Source organism: Conger conger, chromosome 5, assembly GCF_963514075.1.
Source record: "Conger conger chromosome 5, fConCon1.1, whole genome shotgun sequence".
Classification (NCBI taxonomy): domain Eukaryota; kingdom Metazoa; phylum Chordata; class Actinopteri; order Anguilliformes; family Congridae; genus Conger; species Conger conger.
The window spans coordinates 54,562,831-54,587,132 of record NC_083764.1 but is presented as its reverse complement, the minus strand read 5'-3'; the positions used below and the strand labels follow the sequence as shown (position 1 = coordinate 54,587,132).

General features: G+C 46.4%; 1 protein-coding gene across 3 annotated transcripts in view; it reads left to right on the top strand.

Moving 5' to 3' along the window:
- The window catches only part of fgf12a (fibroblast growth factor 12a), a 48,153-nt gene extending 35,486 nt beyond the window's left edge, over positions 1-12,667 (top strand). For all 3 annotated transcript variants that reach the window (XM_061241108.1, XM_061241107.1, XM_061241106.1), the window contains 2 exons: positions 10,658-10,856; positions 12,117-12,667. In XM_061241108.1, the coding sequence (XP_061097092.1) occupies positions 10,658-10,856; positions 12,117-12,232 (315 nt within the window). In that variant the 3' untranslated portion in view covers positions 12,233-12,667. The remainder of the gene's footprint in view (positions 1-10,657; positions 10,857-12,116) is intronic.
- The last annotated feature ends 11,635 nt before the right edge of the window (positions 12,668-24,302 follow it).

Here is a 24,302-nt window from a genome sequence, read left to right as displayed (position 1 = left end):
CTATGGTCATAAATTTAGGCCTTAAGTAATGCATAGGCATCTGGAAGAGCGGAGGATGAGGTCTGATTGATGAACTCCCAGTGGGAGCGTTTCCTGTCACAAGCTGAGATTGACTCTCACTCAATGCAAGGATGCTGCACTGGAGTACTGCATGTGGCAAACTGACAAGCCTAGTGTCTGCATGGGAATGTGTGTGCGTGTGTCTGTAAGTACGTGTGTACGTTTGCACATGCATGCATGTGTATGTGCGTGGATGTATGTGTGTGTGGTGTGTGTATGATTGTGTGTGCGTGGTGTATGTGTGTGAGTGGTGTGAGTGTGTTTATGTGTGTGTGTGGGTGCAGTGTATGTGTGTGTGGTGTGAGTGTGTGTTTATGTGTGTGTAAGGTGTGTGTGTGTGGTGTGAATGTGTGTGCGTTTATGTGTGTGCTGTCTGTGTGTGTGTGTGTGTGTGTTGAGTGTATGTGTGAGTGTGTGTGTGTTTATGTGTGTGCTATCTGTGTGTGGTGTATGTGTGTGTGCGGCATGTGTGTGTGTGTGTGTGTGTGTGTGGTTAAGGAGACCTGGTCTCTGACGCCTTCCGCTCTTCCGTCTCTGCTTCACGGTTCTGCCCCGTTGGCAGTATCCTGGACTCCAGGAGCAAGGTCACTGAGGGTCACAGCCCTATCTCCTCAGGGCTGAACACACCCCCCCCCCCCCCCCGACCACAGCTGCAGAAACCTGAGCCTCCGGCTGCTGATGGAGCAGGCAGCGCGGGGAAGTGGCACACTTAACGGAGTGTGTGAGAAAGAGAGCGTTTGAAAGAGCGTGTGTGAGAGCGTGTGAAAGAGGGTGTGTGTGCGTGAGAGAGTGTGTGCATGTGAGAGTGTGTGAAAGAGTGTGTGTGAGCCGGCGTGTTTGTGAGAGTGTGTGAAAGTGTGTTTTTGTGTGCATGAAAGAGAGAGATTGTGCGTGTGGGAGTATATGTGTATGTGTGTGTGTGTGTGTGCGTGTGTTTGAGAGAGAGTGTGTGTGCGTTTGAGTCTGCCACAGTAGGGGTACCTCTGCAAAGCGCTGTCGTCTGCCTCAGTGACGCCTGTACGTGTGATAATTTCATAATATGGATCGACGGTGTCAGTCAGGGGAGTACTGTCAATCAGAGGGATGATGATGTCATGTGGGGTAGTGGTGGTGATGTCACAAAGCAATTCTGCAGTGTTGGTTGATCTGTATTTGTGAATAACATCAGGTTCAGCCTTGTCTGTATTCAGTCCTTGAGTGTTTCTGTTTGTTCATTAACCTATTAATGTGGATGATCCCAAATATGTGTGATTTAGATGTTCTTAACATTCCAATGCTGATGTAACAATCTCTAGATTGCTCTAGAATCAGCTCTAGAATACTGATTTAGAATAATAAAAAAAATAGAAAACTACTCTTCAAAGGGTTAATAGTCATTTCTGAGTGACAGTGTTGGTGGGTTAATTCCAGATGGATTAAGGTGTTAATTTAGTGTGTGATCAGTTGTGGGGCCAGATTTTCAAAGCTACTGGGGCAGACCAAGTCAAACAGACTCATCGCCGTGCTCAATAAAGCAGACAAATGAGAAAATCTGGATGAAAGTATGCAGATAAATTCGCTTACACATCCAACTGCAGTTTATCAAAGGTGTCAGTAATTGCGGGAACAATTATGTGTGGGTTTCATAGCTGTCTGGGGAAAGCAGATGTTAACTTTGAGACAGAGAGCACTAAAATGGCTGCTCTAATCACTGTGAGAAAGAATAAAATTCTCATACCAGGATGGGAAAGTGACACCAGTCTTCATGTAAATGTTATCTGTGTCAACTCTACCAGCCACTTGAAGGTCCTGGGGCCTGCTCCACAAAGCAGGATTAATTAGTTATCTGGATAACTCCATTGACTAAAACCCACAAAGCAGGATTACTTAGTTATCTGGATAACTGCATAAAGCAAGTTTCACTCGGTGCAGTTAACTCAATAATCCTGTTTTGTGGAATAGGTCCCTGTTGCATATCTAGCTGTCTGGTAAAACTGTGAAATTGGTTGCAGAATTTTAGGATGCCCTGCCCTGAACTGTGTGTGGTGTATTACATATGGAGAGTGCTTTCCTCTTAAATACGTCTGTACACATATATCCGTATGGACTCCCAAGTCATGCAGTTTAGGAGAAAAGAATATCTGATCTGAACCACAGTCCACATTTTTGGGTGCGCTGTCCATAGTACTGACATCTGAGGGTGACAGCTCACTACTGAATGCTGATTGGATTTGTTGAGGTAAAAATAATACATTGGCACATGCACGCAAAAGGAGTCTCCAAGTAAAGAAGCTTTGATATTTGTGCTTTGACATTCCTGTGACTGTTGCTTTCATTTGTGGCTGGCCTCGTGAATTCTCCCAGTGGTCTTCTGAGTTTGAGGGGAGGGTGTGACTGTGTGTATGTATCTTAGTGTGTGTGCATGCATGTGCGTGCATATGTGTGTATGTGAATGTTGTATGTCTTTGTGTGGGTGCATGCATGTGTGTGCCTCTGCATGCACGTGCGTGGGTGTGCGTGTATGCATGCATGTGCTTGTGTGTCGGCGTGCATATGTATGTATGTGTGCATGGGTGGGAGCTTGTGAGTGTGTGTGTGTGTAAGTGTTGTGTGAGTGCACATGTTCTGTGTGTGTGTGTGTGTGTGCTTGTGTTGTGTGTGTGAGTGTTTTGTGTGTGTGAGTATTGTGCGCGTGTTTTGTGTGTGTCAGTGTTGTGTGTGTGTGTGCGTGTGGTGTGTGTGAGTGTTGTGTGTGTGCACGCGCATATTGTGTTTGAGTATTGTGTGTGTGCGAGTTGTGTGTGCGTGTGTGAGTGTTGTGTGTGTGCACGCGCGTATTGTGTTTGAGTATTGTGTGTGTGCGAGAGTTGTGTGTGCGTGTGTGAGTGTTGTGTGTGTGTGCATGTTGTGTGTGTGTGTGTGCGTGTGTTGTGTGTGTGTGTGTGTGTGTGCATGTTGTGTGTGTGTGCGTGGGTGGGTGAGTTGAGGAACTCTCCTCCTTCATTATTTATCCATATTTGAGTGACCTACTTTTCAGCGCAGTGGTAACTACCCCTGTCTCACTGCAGTGTAAAAAGCACATCCATCTTTAAGAGCCTGCCGCAGTCAAGCAGGCAAGCCTTCAGAGAGGGAGCCCCCAACCCCCCACTCACCTCCCACACACTCACCCAGTCCTCCCCCTCTCACTGCAGGCTACATACACAATACTCATCAATACACACACACACACACACAGATACAACACTCACATACACACACATACACACATATACAACACTCACATACACACACATACACACATATACAACACTCACATACACACACATACACACATATACACACACATACACACAGATACAACACTCACATACACACACATACACACATATACAACACTCACATACACACACATACACACAGATACAACAATCACATACACACACATACACACAGATACAACACTCACATACACACACACACAGATACAACACTCACATACACACATATACAACACTCACATACACACATACACACATATACAACACTCACATACAGATACAACACTCACATACACACATATACAACACTCACATACAGATACAACACTCACATACACACATATACAACACTCACATACACACACATACACAAATATACAACACTCACATATACACAGATAAAACACTCACATACACACAGATACAGTACACACACATACAGCACTCATATGCACTATCACACACACATACATACAGCAACACATCCCACACACATGCACATACACACACACTCTCTCTCTCATGCAAACACACACATATACACACACTCTCACACACTGACACACGCACCGACACGCACACAGACATTCAATAACACACATGCACACACACACACTCATTACACACACACACACTCAATGACACACACACACACACAAACACATATACACACATACACACACACTAACACACACATATATACACACACACACTCATTACACACAAACACACACACACACACTCAATGACGCACACACACACTGGCGGCGTTTCCTGAGAGGTGACTCTTGGCGGTGTTTTCCGCATGAGGGAACTGTGGATATACGAGGTTTGTGGTGCAGAGGATCCAGTGTGGGGGGGAACCCAGCTCTCCCTGGGAGTTTCATTAAAGCGCAGGTTTAATGGGCGGCCCTGGCGGACGCTCGCGGCTACGCGGCTCAGATATCGATCCGCGCTGCTGACTGGGAGGCTGCGGTGAGCCTGCTGAGGTAATCGCTTTACGCATCGACTCGCATGTAGCACGCGGGCGAGTGTAAGAGGATCGCGTTTCATTAGCGGGGCGCTGATTCCTGTCCGCGGCCGTGACCGGTGCAGCGGCCCGAGGAAGAGGAGAGGATGAGGAGGAGCGGGATGACCTACATTCTGAGGTGGTTGAAGTGGGTCAAAGTCACTGGAACGGGAGTGTGCGGAAGCAGGAGATGGGCATAGGGCCAACAGCGTCGTGATGAACCAGGTGGAGATGTGTGTGTGAGTGAGTGTGTGTGTGTGGTGTGAGTGTGTGTGTGTGTAGAACCAGGAGATGGGGCATAGAGCCAACAGAGTCGCGATGTACCAGGTGGAGATGTGTGTGTGAGTGAGTGTGTGTGTGTGTGGTGTGAGTGTGTGTGTGTGTGTGTGTGTGTGTGTAGAACCAGGAGATGGGCATAGGGCCAACAGCGTCGTGATGAACCAGGTGGAGATGTGTGAGTGAGTGAGTGTGTGTGTGGTGTGTGTAGAACCAGGAGATGGGGCGTAGAGCCAACAACATTGTGATGAACCAGGGGGAGAGTGTGGATCAGGTAGAGAGGTCCGTTTGTGTGTTTGTGTCTGTATGTGTGCATACACCGTATACAGTACACATACACGCAGTCAGTCGTAGGAAGCTGGGTTTGTCATGATATGTAAACCTTATGAGATCCGGTGTTTCCGGGCACACTGTAGCCTCAGCACGGGGCTGTAACTCTGGGCCGTGCCCGTGCTTCAGTTCCTCCACTTTCAGGAGACTCTCCTCTCTCCGTCCGGCAGTTGATTAAAATTAAAATGGGCCTCAATGGGTTGAGACTAACTGTTCATTGGGTATGAGCACTGTGAGCTGAGTAAGTGCCTGTTCAGTTAATGGGCTGAAGTGCGCTAGCACGGCCGAGCTATGTTTCACTGAAAACGCTGCGCTTTATTCGCCGGCCTGGGCTGTGCTTCATATAGAAATATGTCTTCTGCTAGGTCGAGCAGTAGTTTCAGTGCAAATCTCCATTATCACTAAGGCTGAGGTGTGTAATGCTGTTTGAGTTTAATCTCTGCCCTTGACTGCTTTTCTGGTTGTAGTTCTTCCATCAGTAGCTTAGACTTCATCTTCAATACGAAGCTTAGTTTGTGAGTACAGAGCTGCTCCGGTGATACTATCTCATTGTACATACTTGTATGAGCGTGTGACAAAGAAGGTGTCTGGAATCCATTTTGAATTGTGCAGCAGTTCGACGCTCTGCCCTTGTTTGGGCTGTGATTCAGTGTTGAGCTCTGCCCCCAGCAGGACTTGGTGGTGGGTGACGGGAGTGGGCCAGGATGGGTGTGACATTGGTCGCAGCATTAGAGTGGGGAAGGAGGGGTCAGCTGAAATCAAATGACCAGGAGACCCCAATCGAGCATGCTCACTGTTTCAGTTCAAAGCTCCCCCCCATCCCACCCCCCAGCAGGGATTGGTTGTTTTTTAGTATTAAGCCCCACCCCCCAGCAAGGATTGGCGGTGTCTCAGTAATAAACCCTATCCCCCGGCAGGGATTGGCTGTGTTTCAGTAATAAGCCCCACCCCCCAGCAGGGATTGGCTGTGTTTCAGCTGGCTCGCAGGGGAAGCTGGGTGTCCTTCCTGGAGCGCCAATGTGACTGAGGCAGCTGTCTAGACAGCGTCTCGCTCAGCTGCCTCCAAGGCACCTGCTGAATAACAATGACCTCACTCCTCAACTCCAAAACGAAGGGGCGTGCTACACAGGGGAGCTATGTGATTTACTCTCTCTCTCTCTCTCTCTCTCTAGGTTTTTGGAGAGATTTATATCCATTTCCTTCCGAGGCCAGGCAGAAAAATAGCTTAATAATTTCTGTAATGTTTTTTGCTCAAAAATATTACTTGTTTTATTGTATTATTGAATGTCCCTTGTAGCGTATGTTTCAGCAGAGCAGAATATATGGTTCTTGAGATTAAGACCAGACACTCATGTCCCCTACAGGACACATAAATGAATTCCTGTCTTAGGAGGGAGTGTTCTAGTCGCCCTGCCTCTGCTCTTACATTAAGTCCATCCTGCAAGTTTGAGGTCATATATTTTCATATATAACCATGGGCATACAGTATATAAGAACACAGTATGTTGAGAAATATGTCCTAATTGAGGGAAATTGCTGTAGAACATATTGTCAATGTAAGGTTCTCATTCATAACCCCTATTTTTTAACAAACAATCGCAACTGTCATCCCCTGTCCTGCAACACTAGAACATATGAAATATCAAATCAGGATGGCCTGGGTCAAACACGTAATTTTTTTGGATTCAAATACTTTTCTCTGCTCGACTGAGCTTGTCTGATGTATTGTAACCTTAAAAATGCATGCCCTGTCATCTAGTCCTCTTGGTCGGCTCAATTGCACCAGGCCAGATCAACCGAGCACAGAAAAGTATTTGAATCCAAAACAACGTATTTTACCCAGGTCTGCTGCATACAAGCTTGCATCTGAACCGACTCATTTATCGAATCAAACGTTCGACATAAACTGCATACGGTATTTCGAAAACATATTCCTGATGTAACATGTCACCCATCTGTTGTCACGTCACTGGGGTGATCCTGTAAGAATAACAGTGTGTTCCTCGCAGTAGCCGGAGGGGGTCTCAAGTGTATCACCCTGCGAGTGTTATCCACCCATCAGCACCAGACTATCCACGCAGCACTGAGCGAGCTTACTGGCTGTCTACACCGTCTCGCTGGGACCAGCTATCAAAGGCTTCCTATAGCTTCCCGGAGAACTTTACTTTTAATTCCCACTTCCACTTAGATGGAGCTGCTGATGCTTGACAGTCATAAATTCATCCAGTGCTATTAGTGAGAGAACAGCAGAAAAAAAAAACGCCTAATAATTAAAGTCATACTGGATGAAAGTCAGATTCTTTTTTCATTTTGCTCACAAAACCAGCCAACTGGACGTGTTCTTGGGTCATTTATTTAATACGGTCTCGTTGGGCGCTGGGGGGAGTGGTGCCAGTGTGGGTAGAATCCTAATACCCAGCAGAAAACTAAAATTCGACATCAAACAAGAGTCTTGGATGATAAAAATTTGTTGCAGTAAAAATATTTTCGAAAATACTATCTTTTTAGCTTTCAATGAATGTCCCTTGTAGTGTAGGTTTCAGTCTAGAATAAATGTTGTAGTACGTTTTTGAGATTAAAAGCAGCGGCACTTGACCCTAACCCTAGCTCTAACTCTAATCCCTAACCCTGACCGTAACCCTGCCCTAATCCTAATCATAGCCCTTATCCCTACCCTACCCTAACCTAACCTTAATCATAACCCCTAACACTTAACCCTAACCTTAATCATATCTATGATTGGCAGTAGTACCAGAGAATGTCTTTATCTGTGCGGTCAGGATTATAGCTGCATGTCCTGTTGTCAGCTGGGCAGTAGTATGAGGAGATATCTTTATCTGTGCAGTCAGGGGTATGACTGTTTGTTTATTGTCAGTTGGGCGGTAGTACAAGGAGATATCTTTATCCGTGCAGTCAGGGTTATGACTGTATGTTTATTGTCAGATGGGCAGTTATACGAGGAGATATCTTTATCTGTGCAGTCAAGAGTATGGTTGTATGGATGAGCGCTCTGGCTGGCCTTGCTGTGCCCTGCCGGACAGGACAGATCTGACCCCACACCGGTCACAGAGACGCAGAGACTCTGTTTCCTGACGGGATGTCAGAGGCCCAGATAACACTCCGCAAACCGCCCCACTTCCCCCATACTGATTGCCTACTCCACCTAGCTGTGCTACAGGAGGAATCAGTCTCTGGCCCTGGGCACGGCCAGAGACATGGCACACACACACACACACACACACACACACATGCACACATATACAAACACACGTACATACATGTATGCACACACAAACACACCCATGTCTAAGTATACACACACACAGGCACACAAGCATGCTCAGACACGCACACACACAGGCACACACACACACACAAAACGCACACACACACAAACGGACATTCATGCAAACATACACACACGCCGCACCCACACATGCACATGTGCACACACACACTCCCCCTCTTACCGGTGAATTTAAAGCAATGCAGTATAAAAAGGGGTGTTGTCCGTGGAGGGGCTTGAATACCAGACCTAGTGCATACAATATACTGTACGAGTTTGAGAACATATAACTTCATATGCACTTTTTGTGTCATCTCTCTCTCCCTCTCCCTCCTTCTCCCTCTCCTTCTCCCTCTCTCTCTCTCTCTCTCTCTCTCTCTCTCTCTCTCTCTGTTCCCTTTCTCTGAGATGTTATATAATGGTTACATAAGCGGAAATCTGACAGAATTTATTCTGACGTCTACACAGACCCAAAACACACACTGAACCATTCCAAAGAATAGGGACAAAAATTGCTCCAAATGAATAATGTAGTCATGTTAATTAACCTGATAGATGTCCAGAAATCCCAATCTACTGGTTTTTCATTGGTTATTGCACACATTGTGTTGTATTGCTGAGAATGTGACCACTCATTTTGCACCCAAGGCTCAAAATAAACTGACCAGTATCCAGAACAAAAATCACATCGCATTACATGTTATTTAGCTGACGCCTTTATCCAAAGAGACTTACAGTTGATTTGACAAAGCAGGGAACAATCCCCCTGGAGCAATGTGGGGCTAATAGCTTTGCTCAGGGGCCCAACCGCTGTGTGGATCTTATCGTAGCTACACCGGCGACTGAACCACCTTCATGTACCTTAGCCACTAGGCTACGGGCTGCCACATTATATCTTTCAGTTTGTCGTTTGTTTAGTTGCGGAATTCCCCAGGACGCTTTGTTACCAGCAGCTAAAGAGCAGTTCAAGTATTCATAAAGAGAGTGAGTGCGCTGAGGCGGAGATTGATCAATTCTTCATGACCGAGTTTGTGAAAAACCGCTGCACGGAGCATAACAGCGAGTGAAGATATGGACCAGATGTGCCTCGGTGTTCACATGTATTAAACATGAGGGGAGAAGTGGATTTTTCCTGTCATGGTGCATCAGCCTTTAAGCGAATGTGGCTTTCTTCCTTGTCACACAGTAGGCACAAAATACGGGTGAGGGTAAAAGAATTAACGCTTAATTTAATTTATCAAGACCAAGTGTCGTATGAAGAAATTGAGCTAGACATTTCGAAGCAGGTGTTAGCTTTGCATCGGACAGGAAACCACCAGTTCGTTTGGCAGCTATAATTGTTGCTAGAAGATGGCATTTGCGGCCAATTGGATTTGAAGCTTAAAGAATATTCGGTTCCGGAATCTCTGTCTATGAAATGTAGGCCTACGGAAAAATTATTCGAAGATACTGGCTTCCACGCCATGCAGTAATTTATGTACGCTGTGAAATAGCATTAAGACTTGGGGCCAGTTGCACTGCCTATAAATTGGAACACATTCCAGTTACATTTTCAACATTGGCAGGGTCGGAGAAAAATACCTGATTTAAAAACTTAAGTAGCCAGAGCAATCACGCAAAGTGCACCTTGGTCTTGGCGGATTCCTTCCATTCTCAAAACAAAGCTTTGTGCCCATTTTTACGTCATTAATTCCGTTAAAGGTGACCACAGCAACCCCATCTACTGCAGATCATATTACGACATCAGTTGGAAAGCCTGCCTCAGTGTAAAATGAGGAATAGCGTGTTGTTTTGTTGTTGAGGATTGGTGATGTGGGTACGCATTTACGGTGTTGCGAATGCGCTCTGTTGAGTTGAGTATCCGAGTGTGGGTGTGCACTTGCGATGTCGAGTATCAGTGCGAGTGTGCACTCGTGATGAGAATCGGACCGTGAACGAGCTCTTGCGGTTCGAGAGTGTGAGTGTGCGCCTTTGTATCGCGACGTGTGGATTGTGAAGTGTGTACTCGCGCCGTTGAAGATTAGAGTCGGAGTGTGCGCTCATACGTTTGAGTATCTGAGCGCAAGTGTGATGTGGTGGAGAAGAGTAGAGAAAGGGTAAAGAAAGAAGAGACACTCCAAGGTAAGAAATACTTTCCCCTTCATTTTCATCTTTGTTCTTTTGTCTCCAGTCAGCAGATTTGAAGTAGAATGGACTGCTCTTTTTACAGAAGTACATTTACAAGACTGAAGTAGAAAAAAAATTAACAAGAAAAGAAAAGTGTTTTTGCCTTGGGCTTGGAGTGCCTCCATTTTCTTACCGTATATAGATTTTTTGGATTCACACCTAGGTCATTTTGTTTGGTAATCTTTTGGTTTGTATTTACTTACCTTTTTGGAGGGAGGGGAACAGTTCAGCATGTGTACGTCTGTGGTCTAAACCGTTCTCTCTGCTCCCCAGGAAATGTTCACTCCGGAGTGTAAGTTCAAGGAGTCCGTGTTCGAGAACTACTATGTCATCTACTCATCCACGGTGTACCGGCAGCAGGAGTCTGGCCGGGCCTGGTTCCTGGGCCTCACCAAGGAAGGGCAGGTGATGAAGGGCAACAGGGTGAAGAAGACCAAGCCCTCCTCACATTTCGTCCCCAGACCCATCGAAGGTCGGTCAGCTTCTCTGTCTCAGACCTCCTGACCTCTATATCATTGGACTGAAGCCAGTTTGCTGCTGCCAGCTTAAGTGTGTGCGCTGCTAGTTCTTGTGTCAGTGCTGCAAGTTTGCCTATCAATCATTCCAGGTCTAGTGTCTGAGCTGCTAATTTTGATGTTAGTGCTGCTAGCTCTGGTGTCAGTGCTGCTGGCTCTGGTGTCAGTGCTGCTGGCTCTGGTGTCAGTGCTGCTGGCTCTGGTGTCAGTGCTGCTAGCTCTGGTGTCAGTGCTGCTGGCTCTGATGTCAGTGCTGCTGGCTCTGGTGTCAGTGCTGCTAGCTCTGGTGTCAGTGCTGCTGGCTCTGGTGTCAGTGCTGCTGGCTCTGGTGTCAGTGCTGCTAGCTCTGGTGTCAGTGCTGCTGGCTCTGATGTCAGTGCCGCTGGCTCTGGTGTCAGTGCTGCTAGCTCTGGTGTCAATGCTGCTGGCTCTGGTGTCAGTGCTGCTGGCTCTGGTGTCAGTGCTGCTGGCTCTGGTGTCAGTGCTGCTAGCTCTGGTGTCAGTGCTGCTGGCTCTAGTGTCAGTGCTGCTAGTTATAGTGTCCGTGGTACTAGCTCTAGTGTCAGTGCTGCTAGTTATATTGTCCGTGGTACTAGCTCTATTGTCAGTGCTGCTAGCTCTAGTGTCACTGCTAGTCCTGGCATGCACCTTGCTCCTGTGCCAGTGCTGGTACTCCCAGTGGTATCAGTTGTACAGTGACCGATTTATCTGTATTGACTAAATATTATTGTTCAGGGAAGCACTAAGAGAATGAGATTTATATCCTGTCTGTCCTCTAGAAGAATTTTAGAAAATGTCTACCCTACGTAATCAATATCAGACTCTGTGCTGATCTTCTCTGTGCAAAATATACCTGAGTTTGTGTCATTGTTGGGGATGGATGGAGCTCTGCACAGTTGTCAGGATCTCGCCTTGCAGAGGTGCCTGACAATCTTGTGATTGTATTTTTATCATCACTTACAGTTGTTGTGAAATCGCTCATATTTTGCTCTCTCTCTCTCGTGTGCTCTCTCTCTCCCCCCTTCCTCGCGTTTTGTAGGGGGTTGATCGTTTTCTGTGTCTTGTGATGTGTTGTTGTTATAGTGTCATAATAAAAGTGTGTTAAAACTAAAAAATATATCTCTCCGCCCCCCCCTGCCCCTCTCCCTTGCTCTCTCTCTCCCCCTCTCCCTTGCCCTCTCTCTCTCCCCTCTCTCTCTCTCTCTTCTCCTCCACAGTTTGCATGTACAGAGAGCCTTCAATGCATGAGATCGAGGAGAAGCAACGCTCGAGGAAAAGCTCAGGGACCCCCACTATGAACGGAGGCAAAGTGGTGAATCAGGAGGCGACATAGCAGGACCAGGAGTCGCCTCCTCCTCCTCCTCCGCCCCGTCCTGCTCCTCCTCACAGCCGAACTCCTCCTGCATTTCTTACACCACGTGCAACGGAAAAAAAACGGAACAAGGAAACACAGAACACGGAAAAAAAACTGGATCCTACTTGCCTGTGAAACATTTTAGACGAAATAGGGGAAATAAAAAAAACAAAAACATTTTAAATCAGGACACAAATTTACATTTTATGCAAAAGTCTGAAAACACTGAACAGTTAATCTCATAACTATATTTAACATTATGCTTCCAGAATATAAGCTTTAAACCATGTTAGAATTCTCACGGCTTCTTTTCTGAATGAGTCGGAGCTTTCACCTGCTTACATGTGTTGCTATGATTATCATATATAATGTTATTATTGTTATTATTATTGTTATTATGAATGATTGCTCTTTCTTTTCATGATTAATTCTTTGTTTTGGACTGCAGTGTGCTCATGGGAAAACTGATTTGGAAAGACTGATACAGATGTGCCAGTACACTGTGTGGACGGGTGGGGGGGGGGGGGAGGGGGAGGGGTTATGGGCAGGCATTGGGTGTCAGAGGTCAGAGGTCAGGTGCATAGGGGCTGGGTGGGGGTCAGGGGAGGTTCGGGTCAGATCTCAGGTGGGTAGGAGTCAGTTGCTTAAGTTAGGATCGGAGGTTTGGTGCATAGGAGACTTTGGGATTAGGGAACATTAGGGCTAAAGGTCATGATGTCTGACCTTGGGTGTGGAGGGGAGGTCAGATAAACTAGGGCTTTTATCTAGATTGGTGTAAAGAGCTCAGTCAGATATGTGCAATTTGGGGTCACAGGTCGGGGGGGTAGGGTCAGAACTGAGCAGAGAGTGGGCAGGGCAGACCATGTCACAGAGTGGGCGGGGCCAGTGATGTTACTTGAATTTTATCATCGCAAGGGTATGCATTCCTCTGGCCCTGGGGTCCCCAGCCCTGGTCCTGGAGAGCCGCAGGGTGTGCTGGGGCCCCCAGCCCTGGTCCTGGAGAGCCGCAGGGTGTGCTGGGGTCCCCAGCCCTGGTCCTGGTGACCCCTGCTCTGGCTCGTTCTGTGCTTGCTTAGCCAATGAGCTGCCTGGATTTTGGTGTTTTTTTTTCTGACCCCTGCATTGTTGACGGTCTGGTCCCACAACGTTAAGGGCAGCTCGGTGACCCCCACAGAGCTTTAGGACACTGGCCTGCTGGCCTCGGTAATCTCAGGGAGAAAGGGTCCCAGCCCAGGAATGGAGACTGTTAAAAACACACCTCAAAATGGCAGACCTGTCTCACTGCACACGAACGGGACTCTGGGCCTGGGGGGGGGTGGGAAGGGGGGAGGGGGGTAGGGGGGGCTAGGAGGTCAACACGCCAGTCTCTGTGCAGAAATACACTCCACGATCTATCCCAAGTCTTCCGTGCGAAAAAGGGGGTACCCAATCCCACTCAAACACCTCGCTTTGAGAGAGAGGGAAGGAAAGAGAAAGGTGGATGAAGAGAGGGAAGAATTGAGAGAAAAGGTGAGTGGGTTGTCTGTCACTCAGACGGCCACTGGAATGTAAGAGTGTTTTTTTTATTGGGTTAAACTATCTTTTGTGTTTGTACCTTATATAAACACCGTCATATATGCATTATGAAAACGAAGAGAAGTATTTAAAATAAGCTGCAGAATGAAAAAAGTTATTTGAAAATAAAAATATTATATCTAAAGTCTCAGCCTTCAGTTGAACATATCTTTACATACATACATACATATACACACACACACACACACAAATGCTCCCTTGCAAATTCATAAACTAGATGTCAGACCGCCCCGGTGTTCTTCTTCAGAAAGTTCTCCTTCAGAAATTCTTCAAAAACAATGTAATACCGGTCTAGTTCATAAAAGTTTAATGTGTGTCTATCGATGTAACTGATGAGCAGAACCACCCCCTTAATGCACCATGCCCCTCCCCCATACACCACACTCCTCCTCCTGTACGCCATAGCCCTTCCCCTGCTTCTCCGGAATAACTTCTGACAAAATAATAACTTGTGTATTATTACTTGCTTTTTAACCAAGGTTCCTGTGGGTCCTTTTCAAAAACCACCGAGGTCTTGTATTTCAGAAATCCAAGAGCACAGAAGTGCTTCGATTTTTCTGCCCGGGGTTATACAAGGATTGCTATTTATTTTTCTGGTTTATGCATTTTATTAGACGCTCGTCATTTTGTAGCTCAGCTTATACCTCCATGGAGCACCATTACAAGCGCTTGTGAATTTAATCGCATGCCATTGTTTTCCAATGCCTGTTGTCTCTCTGATAAATTGGGTTGCATTTTTAATGCAAAGCCCCAAGGACTGCTCAAGGACTGGAAAGGAATGTTTGCTTTGTAAAAGTTTGTGCTAGTTTAAGCTGAGGCAGGACCCTTGGATACAAGCACCGAATTTCATTTTAAAATATGGCATTGGTCACACTTTACTATGAGGTTCATGAATCGGTATTAACTAATGTAGTTCTAAACATTAAATAATGTTGGACAAAAACATTATTTAAGCATAAAATCAACTTTTCATGAGTTAATGAATGCATTTTTTTACTAATTAACTAACGTACACTGAGTGATCACTTTATTAGGTAGACCTGTAAGCTGGCTTGTTAATGCAAATATGTAATCAGCCAATCATGTGGCAGCAAATAAATGCAGAAAAGTTTGCAGATGTTGTTAAGAGGTTCAACTGTTTTTCAGACCAAATATCAGAATGTGGCTAGACTGGTCAAAGCTTGCAGGAAGCTGACAGTAACGCAAATAACCACACATTACAACAGTGGTATGCAGAAGAGCATCTCTAAACACACAACGTCAAACCTTTAAGTGGATAGGCTACGGCAGCAGAAGACTTAATAAGTGAAAAAAATATATCTAATAAATACCTAATAAAGTGCTCACTGGGTGTATTTGTTACATGATTTCCCAGATGTACCCTGGAAGTACAGTAATGTTCTCTTTTGGTAGAAAGAGAACATTACTGTATCTCTTGGGTACCTCCCCAGCGACAAGCATATGTACCGTTTTAGGTATTGACCAACAGATTGATAGCAAGCAGCCACGATTTTCATCTCAAATTGTTTCCCTTTTCGCCTCAGTTATTCACTATTTGTAGAAACAGACACGTGCCCCTGTCCAGTGCAGCCACTGAAGTGCACACAGTCCTCCGCCTCGTGGCCCTCAAACACCCATCAGCCAATACAGTCTACCTGGGACCTGGCGCAATGCGGCGGTAACCCAAACACAAGTGTTACTGCTAGTTTCGGAGAGGCACTGTTGAAAATAGCAAGTGACCATGGGCCTATATGGGCTTGCTGGTATAAAGGCCAGGTTATGGTCTGGCATCAGAGCGTCGCGGCGACAGACGTCGCGCTGTGGATGTCACTGGGCACAGCGACGTGTGGTTTATACTCTGGGTGGCTGCAGTGCATTCGTACGGCTTGCTAAGGACAATGAGCACAGTCTATGTCGGGCGACAGTAGAGCGTTTATGAACATTATGCAGTTTCAGCGGAGCCACGCTGTCGGTGAATGAATATGAATTGGTGAGGTGCCGCATTGAGCGCTATGAAGGAAATTGAGCTTTCAATTCTGGATTCCGGTCACAACGTCGCTTGTTTAGAGTGCAGTAGGCACAGCGTGTCGCAGATGCACTCAGGCAGGGCAGGGAGATTGGATTGCATTAGAAAGATGGAGCTCCCCACCCGGGAAGTATGTGACTGGGGTACACCACTGTGCAGAGCACAGGCACTGGCTGATTGGAGTCGAAGGTGGAGGACATTGGAGGTATTGTTCAAGGAGTATTCAATGAGCCGCAAACTTAAATTGCCAAATGTACAATCATATTGTGAGGTAATGATTTTAACTGGTTGCTGATATTTTGACATTGATAATGCACCTGTGTATAGCAAGGCAGCCCAACCCTGATCCTGGAGATCAACCGTTCTGTAGGTGTTCACTCCAACCCTAGCCAAGCACACTTCATTCAACAGCTAGCGATCTCATTGAGCAGCTAATTAGTAGAGTCAGCCAAATTAAAGTTGCAATGAAAACCTGCCGGACGGTAGATCTCCAGGAACAGGGTTGGGCAGCGCAGATGTACAGCAAGGCAGCCCAACCCTGTTCCTGGAGATCTACCATCTTCTTATTAGCAGCTCAATGAGATCTCTAGCTATTGAATGAGGAGTGCTTTGTTCGGATTGAAGTAGAAAACCTAAAGATATCAGATCCCCAGGAACAGGGTCGGGCAGCCTTGCATTGATTGACATGTTGTCAGACGGCAAGTGGCATTATACGGATCATTGGTGAGGGAACTGTTTCACTCGCCAATAGGTTTACTGGTTGACATAAACAGTGGAACGCCAGGCGATGGCTGTGTCCTGGATTGACCTGCGCTCTGAATCCGAGTGTGTTCAGCTGTGATATTCAGCTCTTCAGCTGCCGTGCCTGGACAGCAGGCAACAATAACAGTACTGTAAACTGCCAAAACCACCAGGGACGCGGGTTTCTGCTTGGCGAGCACATCATGCGGCTAATGTGTATTTAGAGACCTCTTTGTGCTGTGCTTACTGAGAATGGAGTCATAAAGACTTGTTACAATCAATCAATTAATTAAGTATATTACTGAGGCCCAGAGGAACGTGTAGACAGCAGTCAGAGCAGCAGTGTGGGGCTTCAACCTCATCTCTTACACCTTTATGCCAGAGCCCAGTGCTGTAAATATGGCAAAACCAGGGCCCTGTACCACAAAGGATTACACAAGATTACTAAATTAGCTGGATAACTGCACTGAGCGAAACCCACAAAGCAGGATTACTGAGTTAGCTGGATAACTGCATGGAGTAAAACCCACAGAGCAGGATTACTGAGTTAGCTGGATAACTGCGCTGAGCAAAACCCACAAAGCAGGATTACTGAGTTAGCTGGATAACTGCACTGAGCAAAACCCACAGAGCAGGATTACTGAGTTAGCTGGATAACTAGACTGAGCAAAACCCACAAAGCAGGATTACTGAGTTAGCTGGATAACTGCACTGAGCAAAACCCACAAAGCAGGATTACTGAGTTAGCTGGATGACTGCACTGAGTAAAACCCACAGAGCAGGATAACAAAGTTGTCGAAATAACTGCGCTGAGTAAAACCTGGTTTCCCGGTTTACCATAACTGTGTGTGTTTGGACGTCCTCCTGTGTCCATCTCTCCCTCCTTTCTTTTTTCTCTCCCTCTCCTGCTGTGCCCATCCTGCGCCTGCCTCTATTACATTCTATCTCCCTTACTGCCATTTCCCTCCCTCTCGCTCTCGCTTACCCATCTTCCCCGCTCCCTTTCTGTCTCTCTCTTTTTTTTCTTGATGCAATTCCAATTGCCCTATCAGCATAGCAGGTGAAATATATCACCGAGGTGCAGGTACTTCTACAGAGATCAGACACAATCAAAAATCATCAATCACTCGCTCCAAGTCATCTCCTTCTCTCTCTCTCTAATTCAAATTCACATATTCCTCATTGCCATGCCTCCATGAAATCCCCTCTCTCTATCAATCACCCTCTGCCACTCTTTCTCTCTCTTCCTTCCTTCCTTTCTATGTCCCTCTCTTCTTTTCCAATTTGATCCTTTCTCTTTTTTCTCCTGTTGTTTTCCTCATTGACATCTCTCACTTTTTTTCTCACTCTCTCTCGCTCTCTTGCCTTCTTCTCTTTCTCTGTTTGTTTTCCTTCTATTTACTCCAGAGAACGCAGGGAAACTCCTTTCAGTCTGGAGAGATGGTTCCTCATTAAAAATAATTGGCCTGACGAGTTTAATGAGTAAGATATAATCTGCCTTTGATCTACAGAAAAAAACAAAAATAAAAAACAAAAAACACGTCCTTTGAACACAGCTGCTGTCTGTTCAGGGGCCTGTTCCACAAAACAGGATTAGTGATTTAGCAGGATGAAACATGGACTGAAGTAGAAAGATCTGTTCCAGGTTTTACTCAGCACCATTATCTGGCTAACTCAGTAATGCTGCTTTGTGGATCAAGGCCCAGAACTGTACCTTCAGAATCAACGATGCCAAAATAGCGCTGAGTTACTTGGGAAACATTTTTATTTTTTCATGTAGCAGAATGCCAGAGAAAGGGAGGAGTGTGAGGGAGAGATGGAGAGGAGGAATGTGTGAAAGAAAGAGGGAGGGGAAGTGACAACACACTTTATATATTTCTGAAATTAACACTGATCTTCTCTACTTAAGTCAATTTGGATAAAATGATCTGCGAAAGTGAAAATAATGTAATTTAATGGAATGCCTGCACACCCAATATAATTCTTTATCAGTATCAAACAACGCTTCGACCCAAAGTGATCATTTCCCCACCCATATACATAGGCTCATCGGTCTAATCTCTCACTGGGTCTAGATCATGTAATGTAATACAATAATTTGCACATTCACCTACATCTATGATATGTATATATAATCCATATTTATGGTTATGCACATGTATCATTACCTGTAAAGCAGTAATGTCTATCCAAGCAACGGTCCAAGGACCACCGATGCTGTCTTAATCCTGTAAACTGCGTCTGAGCTGTATGTACACAGTAAGATATTCAGTGTTAATTCAACACTTATTGGACTCATATGTACTCTGTTAGTGTTGAATTAACACTGGACATTTTACTGTGTACCAGGCCAGTACACAGGGCTACCCCTTCCTGTTCCTGAAGATCTGCCTTCCTGTGGGTTTTCACTCCAACCCTCATTTGGGAGACCTAATTCTACTAATGACGTAGCAGATCACCCAGATCCCTACAGCAGCTGTCAAATGACGTGTGCTTTGTTAAGGTGGGAACGTAAACCTCCCAAGGCCTGTTCCACAAAGCAGGTTTACAAAGTTAGCTAGATAATTACACAACATAAAATATAGTTATTTTTACTCCAGTCCACATTCCAGATTTGGGCAGGGTTTTACTCAGTGCAATTATCCAGCTAACTCAGTAACCCTGCTTTGTGGGTTTTGCTCAGTGCAGTTACCCAGCTAACTCAGTAATCCTGCTTTGTGGGTTTTACTCAGTGCAGTTATCCAGCTAACTCAGTAATCCTGCTTTGTGGAACAGGCCCCAGGGCTGGGCAGCCCTCATCCTAACATCTCCACAAGATTCCTCCTGCCTGTTCTCAGATCAGCCGATCAGCACTCCTGCTGCAGAATGTAAGGATGCCTTTCAGAACGTTACTGATCTGAGATCTCGCAGCTGCCCCACATAGAGTGGCAGAGACAAGGGAAACAGAGATCTTTATCAAAGGACTTCTTATTCCCTTCCCCTCGGGGGAATGTAAGTATCGCAAACTCCAGTAAAAATAAAAGGACATCTTGTAGCCTGCGTTGAGTGCGAGTCTCAGATCTCATATTATTTAGGGATTGTTATTTTATTAGTTGTTTAGTTTTTTTACGTTATTTTTTTTTTGTTATACATTCATAATTGAAAAACCTTCTGGTGAGGGGGGTCACAGGAAGTTCCCCGTCACCCTGAAAACTCTTTGCTCTGCTGACAGCACGGGGAAAAGGAAACTTGGGAAATTAGCGTGATAAAGTTTCCAGCTCGTCAATTAGGGACGCTGCAGTATGGACATGAGAAACTCCTCCTTCTCCCTGGGGACACTAACGGGATGAAGACATCAAAAAGAAAATGAAGGGGAAAGATGGAAGGCGTGAACGAAAGAGAAAAGCAGATGAGGGATTTCACTGAAATGAGATTCTGTGGTTTGAAGCGAGTCTGCTTGACCCTCCTTTTCGCTCTGCTACTGAAGCAATTATAGTGTGCTCTAGCACCCCCTGCTGGGGGACAGGTGCCCTGCATGTAGTAATTATATTTTCAGTCATTTCTTTCATACCACACAGATATATAACAGCGATAAACCACAGCAATATAACACAGGGATTCTCTGGGGAAATACCGCCCAGAGGTAACGGAGCACTCAAACACAATGTTGAATTCAGCATCAGAGATTGCGGTGTCAAACGGAGTCAGTTTCAGAGACTGCAGTATCACTGCGGATGAATTCACTACCAGAGGTCACAGTGAATTCAAACTCCCACACTTGGCCTCCTCGCATATATAAATATCTATCAGAAAATAGGAAGTATATCTACCAGATATCACATCCAGCTAAAGCACTAGTTCTGGGGTGGTCAACCATGGTGTGCTGCTTTTAGTCGATACTGGGCACATAATCAACTGTTAAAGCAACTGATTAGACAGCTAAATCACCTTACCTGGTTTCTCGGGTCAGAATTATCGGCTGATTTTAAGGCTAAAAGAAAAAGAAGCCAAACAAACATATTCATCGTGTAAATTCATTATTATATTATTATATTATACTAATTTCAACATTGTATAAAAGTGAAACATCAGCATTCTTTGTTATCGGTTATCTATTTTTAAATATCATAGATTGTGACAATATCTGATGGTTCTCTCCTTTGAAAAACTATTTTTGTGGACACAAGGGGGCGCCATGTTGCCAACCACAAAGCGCTGCGCCTCAAATTTTGGCAGTCACATTTTACAGTCTTCATGAATAAAAGATTTCCAGCCATTACCTTTATTGCTGACTGTTTGAACACTCAGCCTTTTAACACCGGAGGAGGGAAAAACATCCACGGTGTTAAGTACACAGAGCTCTCCGTCCGCAGTGTGAACGCAGGCCGGGGTAAAGTGAGGGCAGGGAGAGGGAGAATCCCATGCGATAAATCTCCCAGCAACACCCTGCATCCCCCACTCTGCCCTTACACACCACTGTAGCTCTTATCCCACAGTAGTGTCACCCAGACCTCTCCTAGTGCACCCCCAGCCTGTCCTGCGTGTTTTATGTACCTCAGGTACAGCTACAGAATAGATCAACCCATTCAAGCCCCTGTTTGGTTGCATCGGGTGCCTTGACGGGCGAGGTGCCGGTCAAATCAAATGCCTGGATCCAGCTTGGGCTACCCAAGGAGAGGTTTGGGAACCACTGTCCTATTCGGTATGTAGTGTGGTCAACCGCTATGCACAGACACACACAACACAAAAGCTGTCTTCACCCAAAAAGCACCTCCAAGAGCCAGGTGAAACTCCATTTTCTCAGGCTCAACAGAATTTGGACACAGAATACTGATCGTGAAAAGGCCACAAAACCCTCTTAAATATATTAAAACCAGGGGGGTATTCTAGATCTTTCTTCAGACAGGTCAGAAAGACCTTCTTGGCTACAGAAGAACAAGACGCAAGACAAATCATCCCACTTATCACCGCCTGCTTGGCATTCAGCCAATCAAGGAAACAGGAAAATGAAACACAACCTGGCCAAGATCCAGCAAAACACAGACCTACTCCAGCACAAGATTAGCTCTGCCAACAAAACAAGAACAGAGACTATCTGATAAGAAGCAAACTACTAGAAATGAACACTGTGTTCACACAAGACTTGGTGTTTTAATAACAGGAAAGCACTACACTTCCACTATTATCGAGAACAGTACTTACGAGAACGTGACATACGCAATGAAACGTATGTCAAACATACAGACAAGCTGAACAACCGCATGTTACAAAATGTTATTACTGTGACATATAACATGTAGGAGCGAAAATATTAATAGGACAAGTTTAGAACAGCTCCTATACTGTTTGACACAGGAACACTCTTAGTAACTAATTTCCTTCACCATGGACCTGAAGCACAAGATATATAGGGCCTTCAAATGAATGCTAATGCTAGGACAGAAATATGACAGAAAACACTAGATTACTAAACACATCACTATATTCCTAGAAGGACTAAAATGTCATGTTTTTCCTTACCCTAACTCTAATCCTAGTCTTAATCCTAATGCCACCCTTTTTATTTAACTTTTTTATATATATTTTTTTCTTCATATTTTTATATCTTTATATTAATAGTTTTATTATTTTTCAGCTCTGGTCCAGCAAGATGATGTCACCCACTGTTCCGGAACATTTGTGTATTTTCTCATGCTTCTGAACTCTGGTTCTCACGTCTTTCTGACTGTGAGCCTGGGCCCGTTTCAATAACCCTCCAAGCGTGTGATGTCCTGACCTGAACCACAACACTAAATCCCGCCAGACACTGCCCTGCCCTGCCCCACCCTATTCTACTCTACCCCACACTACCACTCCCTACCTCACCCTATACTACCACACCCAACACTACCACACCCTGTCACACCCTATTCTATCAACCCCACACTGCCCCACCCTATTCTATCAACCCCACAGTACCACACCCTGCCACACCCTATTCTATCAACCCCACACTACCACACCCTGCCACACCCTATTCTATCAACCCCACACTACTACACCCTATTCTATCAACCCCACACTACCCAACACTACCACACCCTATTCTATCAACCCCACACTACTACACCCTATTCTACCATACCCCACACTACCCAACACTACCACACCCTATTCTATCAACCCCACACTACTACACCCTATTCTACCATACCCCACGCTACCCAACACTACCACATCTTATTCCACTGTACCCCACACTACCACACCCTATGCTACCATGGCCTGTTAAAATCCGCAACACCCTACTGTGTTCTGTCTCACCTTGCTTCATCCTGACCTATTCCAACACTCCCTAAAACTGCCTCTCCCTGCTCTGCCCAGTTCTGACTCCCCCTGAACTGCCTCTCCCTGCCCTGCCCTGTTCTGACTCCCCCTGAACTGCCTCCCCCTGCCCTGCCCTGTTCTGACTCCCCCCTGAATTGCCTCTCCCTGCCCTGCCCTGTTCTGACTCCCCTAACCTGCCTCTCCCTGCCCTGCCCTGTTCTGACTCCCCTAACCTGCCTCTCCCTGCCCTGCCCTGTTCTGACTCCCCCTGAACTGCCTCCCCCTGCCCTGCCCTGTTCTGACTCCCCTAACCTGCCTCTCCCTGCCCTGCCCTGTTCTGACTCCCCCTGAACTGCCTCCCCCTGCCCTGCCCTGTTCTGACTCCCCCTGAACTGCCTCTCCCTGCCCTGCCCTGTTCTGACTCCCCCTGAACTGCCTCCCCCTTCCCTGCCCTGTTCTGACTCCCCCTGAACTGCCTCTCCCTGCCCTGCCCTGTTCTGACTCCACCTGAACTGCCTCTCCCTGCCCTACCCTGTTCTGACTCCCCCTGAACTGCCTCCCCCTGCCCTGCCCTGTTCTGACTCCCCCTAACCTGCCTCCCCCTGCCCTGGCCTGTTCTGACTCCCCTAACCTGCCTCTCCCTGCCCTGTTCTGACTCCCCCTAACCTGCCTCTCCCTGCCCTGCCCTGTTTCAGCACACCCGCTGTGTGACACTGTTCCTCCAGCAGAGGCCGCTGCGTGACACTGTTCCTCCAGCAGAGGGCGCTGCGTGACACTTTTCCTCCAGCAGAGGCCGCTGCGTGACACTGTTCCTCCAGCAGAGGGAATCCCCCGCCGGGGGTCAGGAAATGGCCGCTTACGCGGTTTAATTAGCGCAGGGGAGGTGCTGAAAGGTCACCCGCGACTCCGCCAGCCTTTGCACAGCAACAACTGCCCCTCGTTAGGGACTATTAAAAGCACCGGGGGGGGGGGGGGGGGGGTTTGCGTTAAAGACGCAGTGACGAGGGGCCCCACCAACGCGCGCCGTGCCATCCGCCCCCCGTCCCATTCGCCGTGCGGCGCGTTTTCTCGAGAGCTCGCCGGACCACGTGACCCGCAGAACGTCGGCTATGGCCTCGTCTGTTGGTCAGGTGCTGCGGTGATTTGTCAGGGATGTTGGTCTGTGATGGACACGCTGTAATTAGCTGTCGGCCCGCACGCAGAAGGACTGAGGATTTGTATACGTGCGTATTCGCACACGAGGAAGTACACTCACAAACACACACATACGCTCAAGTATGTACGCAGACACACACACACACACATAGGCACACACACACTCACACTCATACAAACTAACACGGACACACCCACACCCACACACACAGACACTCACACACACACACACACACACACACACACACACACACTCACACTCATACA